This window comes from Lachancea thermotolerans (genome assembly GCF_000142805.1).
Source record: "Lachancea thermotolerans CBS 6340 chromosome G complete sequence".
NCBI lineage: Eukaryota > Fungi > Ascomycota > Saccharomycetes > Saccharomycetales > Saccharomycetaceae > Lachancea > Lachancea thermotolerans.
The window spans coordinates 1,059,890-1,073,026 of NC_013083.1; the positions used below are offsets into that span (position 1 = coordinate 1,059,890).

At 42.9% G+C, this 13,137-nt stretch overlaps 6 protein-coding genes across 6 annotated transcripts; 3 read left to right on the forward strand and 3 right to left on the reverse strand.

Moving 5' to 3' along the window:
* Window positions 1–138: 138 nt before the first annotated feature.
* DOP1 (Dop1p) lies at window positions 139–5,169 on the forward strand (the record flags this gene model as incomplete). Its single annotated transcript, XM_002555530.1, has 1 exon — window positions 139–5,169. One exon carries the CDS (start codon window positions 139–141, stop codon window positions 5,167–5,169), a length of 5,031 nt encoding a protein of 1,676 aa, XP_002555576.1.
* On the reverse strand, window positions 5,160–5,822 carry MTQ2 (S-adenosylmethionine-dependent methyltransferase; the record flags this gene model as incomplete). Its single annotated transcript, XM_002555531.1, has 1 exon — window positions 5,160–5,822. The coding sequence occupies one exon, from the start codon at window positions 5,820–5,822 to the stop codon at window positions 5,160–5,162; it is 663 nt and encodes a 220-aa protein (XP_002555577.1).
* An 89-nt stretch (window positions 5,823–5,911) lies between these two features.
* Window positions 5,912–6,208, forward strand: RUB1 (NEDD8 family protein RUB1; the record flags this gene model as incomplete). The annotated part of the gene is made up of 2 exons (XM_002555532.1): window positions 5,912–6,060; window positions 6,124–6,208. 2 exons carry the CDS (start codon window positions 5,912–5,914, stop codon window positions 6,206–6,208), a joined length of 234 nt encoding a protein of 77 aa, XP_002555578.1.
* Window positions 6,209–6,409: 201 nt separating this feature from the next.
* Window positions 6,410–8,587, forward strand: CLF1 (Clf1p; the record flags this gene model as incomplete). Its single annotated transcript, XM_002555533.1, has 1 exon — window positions 6,410–8,587. The coding sequence occupies one exon, from the start codon at window positions 6,410–6,412 to the stop codon at window positions 8,585–8,587; it is 2,178 nt and encodes a 725-aa protein (XP_002555579.1).
* A 49-nt stretch (window positions 8,588–8,636) lies between these two features.
* Window positions 8,637–10,241, reverse strand: MSL5 (mRNA splicing protein MSL5; the record flags this gene model as incomplete). The annotated part of the gene is made up of 1 exon (XM_002555534.1): window positions 8,637–10,241. One exon carries the CDS (start codon window positions 10,239–10,241, stop codon window positions 8,637–8,639), a length of 1,605 nt encoding a protein of 534 aa, XP_002555580.1.
* A 169-nt stretch (window positions 10,242–10,410) lies between these two features.
* Window positions 10,411–12,861, reverse strand: CFT2 (cleavage polyadenylation factor subunit CFT2; the record flags this gene model as incomplete). Its single annotated transcript, XM_002555535.1, has 1 exon — window positions 10,411–12,861. One exon carries the CDS (start codon window positions 12,859–12,861, stop codon window positions 10,411–10,413), a length of 2,451 nt encoding a protein of 816 aa, XP_002555581.1.
* Between the last annotated feature and the right edge of the window lie 276 nt (window positions 12,862–13,137).

The following is a 13,137-nucleotide window of genomic DNA, read 5'->3' on the forward strand; positions in this document are numbered from 1 at the left end:
TGTAATTGTTTAATCACGTGATATTGATGGCCTGTATGGACATCTTTTTGTAGCATTATTTTGGTAAAACCGAACGATTTGTAGGACCTTTGAATGGCAGACCGCGTTGTGGCTTGATATATAATTAAGGGCTCCAGCATGATGTCGGTCCCACTCAAGCCTTTGTCGGTAGACTTTAACAGTCGACAGCTGGACTCGAAGCAAAAGAAGTTTCATGCAAGCATTGAGCGTGCTCTACAGCATTTTGATTCAGTGACGGAGTGGGCAGATTATATTGCCAGTCTTGGAAAATTACTAAAAGCTCTACAAAGCTGGACCCCCCAATTTCAGAATGTTAAGTACTACGTGCCATTTCCATATCAAGTGAGTAGGAGGCTCGCGTCCTCTTTATCCCCTAACTTACCATCTGGTGTTCATCAGAAAACAATTGAAGTCTACAATGTGATATTCAGCAAAATCGGAATTGAAGCGCTTAATAAAGAATGCAACATTTGGGTACCTGGCATTTTGCCGTTAATGTCCTACGCGTCAATATCAGTTAAGGGCCCTCTTATCGACCTTTATGAGAACTACTTACTGCGTATATCCCCTTCAGCTCTTCGACTTCTCGTTAAACCTCTTGTTGCCAGTCTATTCCCGGGAATTGATGACGATAGCAGTGAATTTCAGCCCGCTGTCTTTAGCCTTTTGGAGGTTCTACGCGCAAACGTAGCCGATGAGCCCTTGTTTTGGCAAAGTTGTTTCATCGTTATAATTACAAACAAAGACAGGAGGTTGGGCGGACTTGCGTGGCTGACTCGGATGCTTCCTTCTTTGAATGCTGTTCCACATAAGGTTGCTCAGAACAAACTTGAGGAGGACAAAGCAAAAGCAAAAGGCGATGCCAAATATAGGCGTCAAACTGCACTTGATCTCCTTTTGCCTGAAGCTAAAAATGTTGTGCATCCAGAGCCAGGCCTTCTTATTCGTTGCCTTGTGAACTGTTTAGGTGAAGAGAACGAACTACTCATCAAAAGGGGTGTTTTAGACCTTTTACTGCAGCGTATCAATTTAGATTCGCCTGTCATTCAAAGCTTAGCATCAGACTCTGACCTCAGAATGCTCATGATGAGTTGCTGTAAGACTATGCTTAATCGTGATGTGTCTATAAGCCGAAGAATATGGAATTGGCTTTTAGGCCCCGCCTCTATAAATGCAAATCAACAACATCAAACGAACGCAAACGAATACTTTCCTCATTTTGGCGAGCAATGCCTTAAGGAAGGTTTGACTGCTATGATGGGAGACGAGGCACAGGCTCCGGTAGCTTTTCGAATCTGCATAGCCATCATGGATCGCTGGGAAATCGCGTCACGAATTATTCCACTTGTTTTTGTGCCTTTGATGAAAACAGTTCGTGGCTTCGAAAACAACGAAATTGTAATGAAGAACGCGTCATCCTTTTTTGATTCTGTTGAGACAAACATTATATGCAGTCATCTTTTTCAAGTTACTGTTTTTGACCTTGACCTCGATCTTCTTTCTTTTGTCCTGTCAACATTTAAAGTTGAGAACGATGAAGAAATAGTGGTCCGTCATTTGCCGCTGTTATTAATGACTGTTTTAGCAAAAAGGGATGAGTTCGCCTTGCCTGATGTTTATCGTGTCTCAGCTTTGCTTGTAAATCTCATTCCAGAAAGAGCTTTCTTGCCTATAGAGCACACTGGTGTACTTCAAGACAGTAGGTGTAACAACCAAGACGTGTTGAAACTTATCTCAGAGTACTACACTAAGCTTTTGAGCCCGGCTACTCTCTCGAACGTCAATGATTCCTATGATCTATCTCCTCCGTTTTCGAGCGAAGACTTGACTTATTTGATTGTTGCGGAGTTCCACGACGTGCTATTGAAAACATTCAATAACGAACGCGAGTTTAACAAAATGGTTGGCCTCTTTGTAAAGCTGATGGAAAAAATCCCCAATGACAGTAACTCGACTGATGATATGAGCTCCGTTTCAGCTGGAAAAGGTCTTGAGCAGGTTTTGGTCAACAAACTCTTTGAGATAAAGGGAGAGTTAGAAAATCATCCTAATGGATCTATTTTTGGATGGCTAAAACTATATACAGACTACCTCGCTCCGAAAGTTACGGTCATTCAATCCGCAAAGCTTACGAAGACATTTGTTGTAGGTGCTTGGCCTTACCTGATTGATCCCAACACTCAAATCGAAACCGTTAAGTCATTAGACTCTCTTCAAGGATCTGTAAGGGGAAAACATGTTGAAAGCGCTTTGGCATATGCTTTCATTTCAGAACTTGGCATATCATCAAGAATAAGTGCATTAGAAGGTATTTGGGTACATTCCGGAGATGCTTCAACTTTAGCTCGAAGGCCTTTAGAATTGGTTTTGGATGAATTGTTTGATGACCAAGATCCAAATTTTCTGAGTACCTCAAGATGGGTATTAAGTGTGGTGAAACAAGGTCTGGCGGGTAGGCTTTTCCATATCTTGTGTGAAAATATTCTCAATTGCAAATTGATTTACAAAGGTGCCTTGGAAGATCTCGATGATATCGATTCATATATCTATCATTGTCAAACATTGATAAACGTGCTTAGGATTGAACCTTCTATCGTCCTTCATACGTTCAATTTGGAGCAAACATCAGTGCAAACGCTTGAGATTTGGAATGGCGCCGACGTTTCAACTTATAAAAACCTTGCAATTGCAATTGCGATCAAATTTTTAAAGACTAAAAACACTACTGGTAAAAGTGTTCGTACAACTTTGCTTCTTCTCGATATCCTGCTTGATGGTACAGAACACAATTTTAAGCACATCGTGATATTTTTACTGCACCTCGCAACTAAACATTTTAGCTCAGGCGATTTGGAATCTGAGTTGATCTCGGTTTCATTGCTTGATATCATTTCAAAGGTATTGGCCTTGTCACACAATAACCAAATTACGCTGGGCATCTTCGAGGACGATGCATCTCATCTAAGATACATTGATTTCCTTGTTCTAGGCGTAACAAGCATGGATAAACCTCTTATTATTCACTCCTATGTTAAGTTGTTATCTGAAAGTTTGGTTTACTTCCAAAACTCAATCTTTTCCATAATATTGCCACTAACAACATCCATAACTGGTTGCATAAACAAGTTGTTTCATTCAACCTCTGTAAAAGGAGACCGGTATCAATCAATAGCGTATTTGATCGATGGATTACAGGAACTGATGGAAGTCTCTCACAGCTACCTCGCAGCAGAAGAAAGCGGAGGGTATTTGAGTGCAGGATCTTCTAAAAACGACTTTTTGCAAAACATGGTAGCCAACGTTTTTTCAAATGACTCTAATGCTTCAAATTCCAAACTCAAGCACCAGAGAGAAATCATTGTTCAATCTTTCAAGCTTGTGGTCAGCTGTTGTCTGAATATTTGGTCATGGGCGCATGATTACTCAAAAGCGCGAGAGATTGAAGATCACGAACCGAATGAAGGCCTTTTTGAAGATTCATTACATCACCAAGCCTATAAATACAAATACCAATCCAAGAAGTTATTGAGCGCGGTTTTCGGCTTGGAACCATTGGAAGTCCTCGAGGAGCTAATTTCAGAGGGTCCTAGTAATGTTAGTTTAACTTTGGTTCATGCTTTGGATGGAAACAAACCGGCCTTAACATTGCCACATTTGTTCCAGGGCATTGTCTACCGCTGTAACAAGTTCTCGTCGATAACCTTCTCGAACACTACAGCTTCAAAGAGCGCTCCACATCCCTTACTTATAAACCAATTAGAGACGCAGCCGCTGCTAAACTTTGTCCTAGCTTATCTCTCGGCGCTTGAAAGCGCAGCACTTGAGGAAATTTTTGGTGACTTAATGTTATTTTTGAAAGAAATCACCAGTAATCATCAACACTACAAACAACTGGCACCGTTGGTTTTGAAGATGATAGCCCTTGTTTGCGAAAAGTTGCATAATTCAAGATTTGGGGAGGACAAACGAGTAAGAAGAGAGCTTTCTGATGCATTTTGCAGGTATTTACCAAACGCGGTGGGGGAGGACGTGGACATCAACAACGCAACCTTATATGAAGACTTTGACTTTGTCTGTTCCAGGTTGAAATACATTGTAATTGACTACCCTTCGGGCGATAAGTTCTGTACTTGTGTTTCACTGTTTGTTCAATTTGCAGTTACGCCTTATTTTAAGAAGCAGAATGATAGGTACATTCCCAGACATGTTGTTCGCCTCGCTTTGACTACCTCGAAAATAGGAAGCAAAGTCAAAGCATGGAAAGCCCTTGTCAGTGAAGCCTTCATGAGCGACAAGAAATTTTCCCTCGTTGGGCAAAGTCCACTTTGTGCTGAGGTTATTTTTGAATGGTCCAACTATCCTGAAAACAGGGAAAAGCTCATGCAAGAATTAATCGCATCGATAGGCACAAAAGCTAATGGCATCAGTCCTAATATCAACCCCTTTACTGCTTGGAGTGATTCGGAAATTGAAACTAAGTGCCACAATATTCTTCGCGTTAGCTTTCTGCTCCTTATATCTCCTCGTGATCACCACCTGCTCTGCTTTAGGTCCATCATGGGTCAGCTAGAACAGAATTTGATCTCAGATGATCAAAGAATGAAGTCTCACAGCTTTCTTCTTTTGAGGTGCGTTCTGCTACAGTTTTCAGCAATGCACTTCGGCGAATACTGGAGCATGTTGGCTTATAGTTTGCAAACAGGCCTTCAAGACTTCTATGAGCATCTACAAATGCAACAAGAATTTCCAGCGGATGTCGTTTTTCAAGTCTCTAAATGTGTTGACCTGATTTTGACTTTGAACTTCGAGGAGTTTTCTGCTTGCTACGAATGGCTTTTCGTTATTGATACAATGAACTGCATTTACAAAAGTGATCCTTATATCAGTCTAGCGGATGAGATCAGCGACTTCAAAGACTTCACAAAAAGCGAATCTGACGATTTTGCGATGGCGCAAGATCCTATAGTCCGAGTTCCCCTACTCCAAGGCATTCACAAGGTTGAGAAGTACACCCAACTCAGGGGCTTTTTCCATAATCTAAGCTACGCGCATTATGAGGAGATGTACGCGATGAAGAAAGTGGACCTGGACAGTTGCACGTCAGATGCTCTGGCGGATGTGTTTGCTCTGCAACTACATCAGCGGTAAAACTTGTATACGCTCAGCACCTCCCAGCCAGCTTTTCTGTGTTCTGTTAGTTCACATTTCCAGCCTCTAGTAGACATCGTTTTAACAACCTTTTCAGGATGATTCCTCGCGCAAAACAAAATGTATGCTATGCCTCCAGGCGCCATAATTTTATCAAGGCTGTCGAGGAGCTTCCAGGTGATAGCCATGCCATCGTCCCCTCCTAGAAGAGCGAGATCTAACCAATCACCCTCATTGGCTTCTGAATCTAAAGGCATATACGGCACTGATTCCGCAGGGACATATGGGGGGTTGAACACAAGAAAGTCTATTTCTCTTGGGCGAATAGAGCTGGTGAGATTAGTGCGAATAGGACTTAGCATTTTTGTGCAGCAATTATTTAGAGAAGCACTTTCTACCATAGAGTCCATTGCCCATGGGTTCACATCTGTGGGAAGATATATAGCGTGCTCGTTTGGAATATCGTTTTGCATCATGAACGTTGTGACTATTCCGGACCCACATCCTACCTCGCACACGACCGTCGGTTTAGATCTAAAATAAGTCCTCAAGAATGCCTGTTCCTTTTCTAGAGCATCTAGTATTAAAAAGCTATCCTCCGATGGTTCGTAGACCTTATCATAGTCACAGCTGACGTGCGGTGTTGGAAGCATTCCAAGTTTGCAGAGCTAACTAGATAATGAAGTAGAAATTTCATCTTTATTTACAGAAAGAATTTACCTTAGTAACTCTTCTAAGGATAATGAAGCTGACAGTTAAGACATTAACCGGCAAAGAGATACCGGTTGTGGTTGACCCGGATGACAAGGTTTATCGCATTAAAGAGTACTTAGAGGAGAAAGAAGGTATTCCTCCAACTCAACAGAGACTAATTTTTCAGGGCAAGCAAATGTATGTAAGAGAACGCGAAAGGATCTAACCGCGCCTTTAGATACTAACAGGATACCCCTTAAGTGATGATGATAAATCTGTTTCTTCTGCCAACCTAAGTTCGGGAATGCAATTGCATCTCGTTCTAACTCTGCGCGGCGGTTTTTGATACTGAGCTTAATAATTGCTCAGCTCTGTTCAACAGCCTTAGTAGAAAACTATTCATCAAAAAGAGTGATGCACCATTAGGGCGAGAAGTGCTAATTGTTCACATTTCTGGTTGTTTTTTGCATCAAACGTTTACAAGAGGTGACTCTCAAGCCATAGCGGCACGCCGCTCTACTACCGAATCCGAGAATGACCCTTTTGAATGCCTTTAGGGGCAAATATCCATAGTCTTTTAGAGTTTTTGTATTATTTTTGTGTACTATGGATTTATCCACTTCATTTTATTTCTACGAAAGTTTATTCAGAAGGTGTTGAACTTGTGAAGAGTAAACTTAACCACATGGAACCTGAGCCTGTTCAAATCTCAGCAGATTCTTTGCTGCGTGGCGCTTTTGATCAAAAGGCGCCCATAAAGCCAACCACTAAAGTCGAAATCCTTGATTTAGAGGAGCTTAAGGAGTATCAGCGGCGCAAGAGGTCAGAGTTCGAAAACGTTCTCAAGGTCAAACGACATGACATTAAGCAGTGGGCCCGGTATGCCAAATTTGAGCTTGACCAGCGTGATATGAGGAGAGCAAGATCCGTTTTCGAGAGGGCCTTGCAAATTAACAACGCCTATGTGCCATTATGGATCAAATATATCGACTCAGAACTCAAAGCTAGAAATGTGAACCATGCGCGAAATCTTCTCAATCGCGCCACTAACCTTTTGCCCCGGGTTGGCAAGCTCTGGCTGAAGTATGTGATAGTGGAAGAATCACTCAATAACACGGACATTGTTCGACAACTTTTTGCTAAATGGTGTTCCCTGGGGCCTGGAAAGAACGCATTTGACGCCTACGTGGACTTCGAGATAAGGCACGGAAATTTTGAAAATGTACGAAAAGTTTACGGACGTTATGTGCTAGCTCACCCAGAGATTTCAACATGGTTGAAATGGGTGGCGTTTGAGAAAAAACATGGCGATTCTGATACCACTCGGCAGGTGTTATCTCTGGGTTTAGATACTTTTTCTCTTTATGAGATATCGAAAGACTCCGACATAGCATCCCTTGTGGGCGCATATGCAGAATGGGAGGCAACTCAGCAAGAGTATGAGCGCTCTAGCGCCTTGTTCGACCTGGCGTCTCAAAGATGGCCGCATAATGGAGATTTAGAGAGGAGAAGAGTCCAATTCGAAAAAATGTATGGGACTAGCACAAATGTTAATGACTCCATTACTTCAAAGAGGAAAAGGGAATACGAAATTGCTCTCTCAAATGACCCAAAAGACTACGACACATGGTGGATTTACCTAGATCTCTTACAAAAGCACTATCCGAATCAAGCGATACCAGGGTTTCATAAATCTGTTACAGGTAACGCTCCGGACGGGAAAGTCAAAAACCTATCTTGGGAAAGATATATCTATCTATGGCTAAGGTGTTTGACTTATTTTGAACTTGACGTTAGTGATCTGAAGGAGACGCGTCGCATGTACAAGCGACTGATAAAAGAAGTAATACCTCACAAATCTTTCACATTTGCCAAAGTTTGGGTAATGTATGCAAAGTTCGAACTGCGGCAAGGCGATATCATGACGGCTCGCAAAATTCTCGGACAGGCCTTGGGAATTTGCCCAAAAAATAAGATTTTTAAGTATTATATTGAGCTTGAGATACAGCTTAAGGAATTTGATCGAGTCCGAAAGATATATGAGCAATATATTGCCTTCAACGCCTTAGAGTCCGATAACTGGCTGGCATATGCAGAACTGGAAGACAACTTAGGTGACGAAGAAAGAGCTCGTGGTATTTTTCACATCGCTCTGTCAGATAAGGTGGGTCTCGATACCAACGAACGTTTTAAGATACTTGAACAACTTATAACGTTCGAAACAAACGCAGGTGAATACGCGAAAGCGCGACAGGCGTACGATGCGTTGGTGCAGCTCAGTGGGTATTCCCCGACAACATATATTGAAAGGGCTATGTTCGAAAGCACAATACCAGCAGACAACCTTTCTAAGGACGACCAGTCTCAAAATATGGCGGAAGGTGATGAAGATGAACCCCTTGATGTCACCGAAGCCAACAAGCGAAATTCGAGGTCAATTTTCAACAAGGCCTTGGACTTCTATAAGGAACAAGGCGATAAAGAGAGCAGGTGTGCCATGCTAAGAGCACTGAACAGCTATGAAGCTGTTCACGGCACGGTGCAAACTAGGGAAGCTGCTAGAAAAAGGCTTCCCAAGCGGAGGACACTCACAAAGCGAGAAAACAATGTTGAAGTTGAGTATACTGATTATGAATTCCCGGAGGATGAAGAAGGAGAGGTTGGCTTTTCAAACAATGATAAACTTTTAGCCTTAGCTCAAAAGTGGAAGCAAGGGAACACTTAATACAATAATTTCCGTAAGTACATTACATGCCCAAAGCATATTAGTAGGATTATAAACCCGGAGGACCCGTCAATCCTGGTGGTCCCGCCAAAGGACGATCATTGTCGCCTTCGACATTGTCGAAAAGTTGCGCAGGAGGAGCCAGTGTGTTCAAGCCTGGTGGAGCATTCACTATGGGAGCCGTATACATGCCAGGTGGCGCGAATGTGACTTCTGAGCCGTTATTTGTAGCGTCATCCTGAGGAACCGTGATGTCCCCAACTGAAGCCCCAGATTGGTCAGCATTGGCACTATTGGCAGCATCCTCTGAAACCGTGTGTTCTTTAGGTGGTATAGCCCTATCACTAGCGAAAGCAGCAGCTGTATCTGACGATCCATTTGAAAATTTGTGAGGACCTTGTAATTCATGCTTGGGGGGGGATCGTGATAGAGAATTTTGGGGAGAAGTGAAATTATTAAGTCCAGGAGGGCCTTGGTATGGCACTCTCGATTTCTCGTACTCGTGTTCTGCATTATCAATAGAATGAGAGTCGCGATATTGTCTTGATCTGTAGGATGAAGAAACAGGGGTTTGTTCGAAATCAGTGTTGCGATCATTAAGTCCTTGGTTACGTCGTTTCCAAGGGTTCATGGACTCATCATCATCATCATCATCATCTTGCCTATAAGCTCGCTTGCTACCAATATCCGCATTTCTCTGATATATCATGGCAGGGCTGCTAACGTCTCTCTGGTAGCCTCTGTCGGGCCTCGAAAATGTACAATCCCTTGTTGCGTGTCCTGGTTGGTAACATCTTTGGCAAACGATTTGTTGGCTAAAGGTTGTTCTATTGGGACACTCAAATCGTTTGTGTCCTCTCAGCCCACATATAGGACAAGGCCTACTATCTTCTCGCAATGTACCATTTAGCTCTGCCAGTTCTCTCAATTGACCTCTTTTTAGCTCATTCTGGCCCTCAGGAGAAGTTACAGCTCGAATCACAACGCCTTCGCATGCTTTTATTCCCTTTTGTATCTTTTCCTCGCTTTCTGCGCTTATTATACAGTGTAGCGGCTCTTCAAAATTCATTGCACCTTTTGGAAGTTCCGATGCGTTCTTACCTTCTTTCACAGATCCTTGTCCTCTTATTGCAATTTTGCAGCCCGACTCTTCTTGAAGTTTTCTGAGTGTGTTGCCTCTAGGACCGAGCAAGAGTCCCATGAAGTTGATCTCTGGATACTTCTGAATTGGAATATAGTACTTGTCTTGAAATTTTGTTGGTCTCTTGTAATCATCGGGAGCTACAAAGTGTGGTATCATCTTGAGTGCTATCTCCACCAGCCTGTGTCTTTCCTCCTCAAGCTTCCGCTTGTAGCGCTGTTCCCTTGTGTTTGTTCTTCTTCCCCGCGCATCATAAACCGGGGGAGGAGATGGTGACCGGCTACGCTTTGCAGGTGGGTTAAGAACATTCATCCTGAGCTTTGAGGTGATTTCTTGAATCCTAAACATGACTTGGTATGCAACTATTTGCTCCTGAGTAAGTGCGCCAGTTATCCTAGTTGGAAGTATGTTATGGGGATTTGAGCGGCTATTTTTGGCTGAAGGACCCCATAATGCATCTCTCGGAACTTCTGCTCTGCCACGAGACTCCCAATCCTTTCTATTCATTGCCATCAAGCGGCGATGCCCATCTATATGGTTAACATGACAGTTTTCTTCGTCCTGTAATTTTTCGCCATTGTATTCATTACTTACGTTTATTATGATGAAATTATGTGTCGCGAAGATCGTGGTGATAAAGACGCTTTCGTTATGGGCCCACTGAATCAATCTAGGGGGGTAACTAAAGCTTGGCAAGCATGTCTGCAACGAGCGCTTTAACCTCGTAAAAGAGTTCTGAAGGATTGCCGTCTACCACGGTCTCTCCATCGCTTATTTTTCTTACAACAACTTTCCCGTCCACCACTAGCGATCCCTCTCCCTTGAATTCTGCGACATGGTTTTTGTGGGTCAATTTACGCTTTAGCTCACCCAATTTGACATCCCCAATTGCCAGAGAGGTCTTCGGGTGAAATTTGGAATTATTGGACAACGGCTTTAGAGCCCATTTTATGCGTTGCTGCTGATTTTCAGCAACTTGGGTTGCGTCGCGCACAAGCCTTCCAACCACATGCGCAATGGTGTATCCGTCACTAACGCTTTGCCATTTTATGTGTTGGTCCAAGTCTGGGTCTATAGAGACATCGAAGGATCTGATTACGGTATCAAACTTTGCAGGGCTGCCAAAACTCATGCTTATCACGTCTAGGTTTTTTCCGGACAATGCTTTCAAGGCAGCGGCATTTTGAGAATCTTGAGGAGGCATTAAAAGCACGTTATGTGGCTTAAGAGAAGGCCATATTACTGATAGCGACCGCTGATCAACCAAACTTGAAAGGTCTATTGCTGCAACGTAGCACTTTAGAGTAGCAACCGAGCTACTTAAAATCCTTCGGTATGGCTTGTTGAGCGAATCGAGATATGATACGTCATCAAAATTTTCTTCTTTACTCTTGGAGTTTGTAGCACCACCGCCGCGCCTCTTTTTTGTTGGTTTAGAAGAGGCCAGCTCCAGTTCGTATGGATCATCTTCCTCGTCTAGTGCGCTAGATGAATTTCTTTTGTCGCTATTCTCCAACTGATCCTTTGGAATGAACTGCGTAAAATCAACAACATCTCCATAGTCATCTTTCTTCACCTTCATTGCGTGGAAAGGAAACATTTTGTGCCGTGGTTGCGCGTCTGACTGTATGTGAATGTCAACAGGTATCTCGATTGGCTTTGTAACTGATCTACTGCTTTTTCGATTCACCGCTGTGATAAAGTCTGGAATGTCATCCTCATCTTCCTCTTCTTCAGCAACATCGAGCATACCTCCATTGCTTGACATATCTCCCACCACCGCAGTTTCAGTTTCAAGCTTTGAAAGCAAATCCTTGTGCTCCCTTCTTCGAATTTCGATCTTACTTTCAAACTCTTGTAAATCTTGAGACTTAAGGGGCTCAGTTTTAGCGGTTTGAATAGCCACATTTTCGGAGTAGCTCACATGTCTATTATTCAAAGCCCTGCTATCTTGAGCCTTGTTGGCCCTGGCCCATTTTGAATGCATTGCAGCCAAAACTTTTGAAGACTCGCTCTGCAGTACTAAAGGCTCTGTTAAGATGACGGTGGTTCTTTCGCTCGAACAGAGTGTTTGAACCACTGCATTAATGAGCCTGTCAACCCTAGACACAAAACATATTTTTGAGCCCGAGTATCTTTTCAGCTCTTCGGGCGAAACAATCTTAAGACGTGACCCAAAATCAAAAGGCGATCTGTTGTTCCTGCCCTCCCAAACTTTTACAATGGACGGAGAAAGCCATTCGAGCATACTTCTTGCGTATGTTAAAGTCCGGCCTCGAGAATAAGATACCAGTAGCACTGATACGTCACTTTGGTTTCTGTTTTGTTTCATCTCGTAAAGGTAATCATGTACAAGTACGAGTAAGTCTAAGAACTTTCCTCCAATGTCTGTTGGGATAATTGCAGTTCCATTTTTAGGGAGAGCTTCTCTCAAAAGCTCCTTGAATCGTGCGGCCCTCTTTTTGTAAGGCACTGAAGAGCCAATTCTAGCCGTTGTCGTTACCACTGCTGACGGCCTCATCATCGAGGGCGTAGGCTTTCCTGACGAATTCAGCACAGCCGCGCTATTCAGAATTGTATCCTTAGTATGGTTCCACCGAGGAGCATAAATTATTTTGTCAGAGTAGGTTGTAATGCAGAATATAGAGCCACCAGGAGCATAGCCTGAGCTATAGGGGATGACAGTAAGGCCATCATATTTCGATTTGAGGTCCAAGATTTGTGAATGTTTAACCGTGATGACATGATCGAAGGCTTCTTCAATATCATTTAAATCCAATGCGTTAGTCTGCACTGGACCCACTAAGCCTTGAGACGCGTAAAGGTCTAGGGTTGTCACTCGACCTAAGTTCGCAACCGGTAAAGTAGCGAATACAGCGATTCTTGTCTTGAAGTGCCCTAAAAATTTGAAATACAGCATTGCGTAAGCACCAAGAAATTCGGCGGTCGGCTGCGAAAGCAAAATTATGTCTGCCTGAGCTACCAGCTCGCCCCAAAAGTCTATTTGTTCACTTGACCAAGAGCCTCTGCCTTCCCAAGCGGGATCTACCATGATCGTAACATTTTCAAATCTTAATACTCCGCAGCTATGATTTCCAGATGGATCAGAGTGACAAGTGAAGCTATAAGTCATCTTGTGGCCCAGGCTTCTTCCTTGAAGATGGAGAAGGCTACACGATATTGGAACCTTACCTGTTTTTTTTTCAATCTCAGTGAATTCCATATATTTTTGAAGATTTCAGAAAATGAAAAACTACAAGCCCTTTAACTAAATCACACTCTTCTTGCCTCAAGAATTTCTTTGTTAACTAACAATTACAATCTCTATTTATGCATTTTATAGGCTCCTGATTTTAGTTATCAGGCACTCAAAATGATAATTCTGCGGTCTAATTCAAAGAATGAGGGG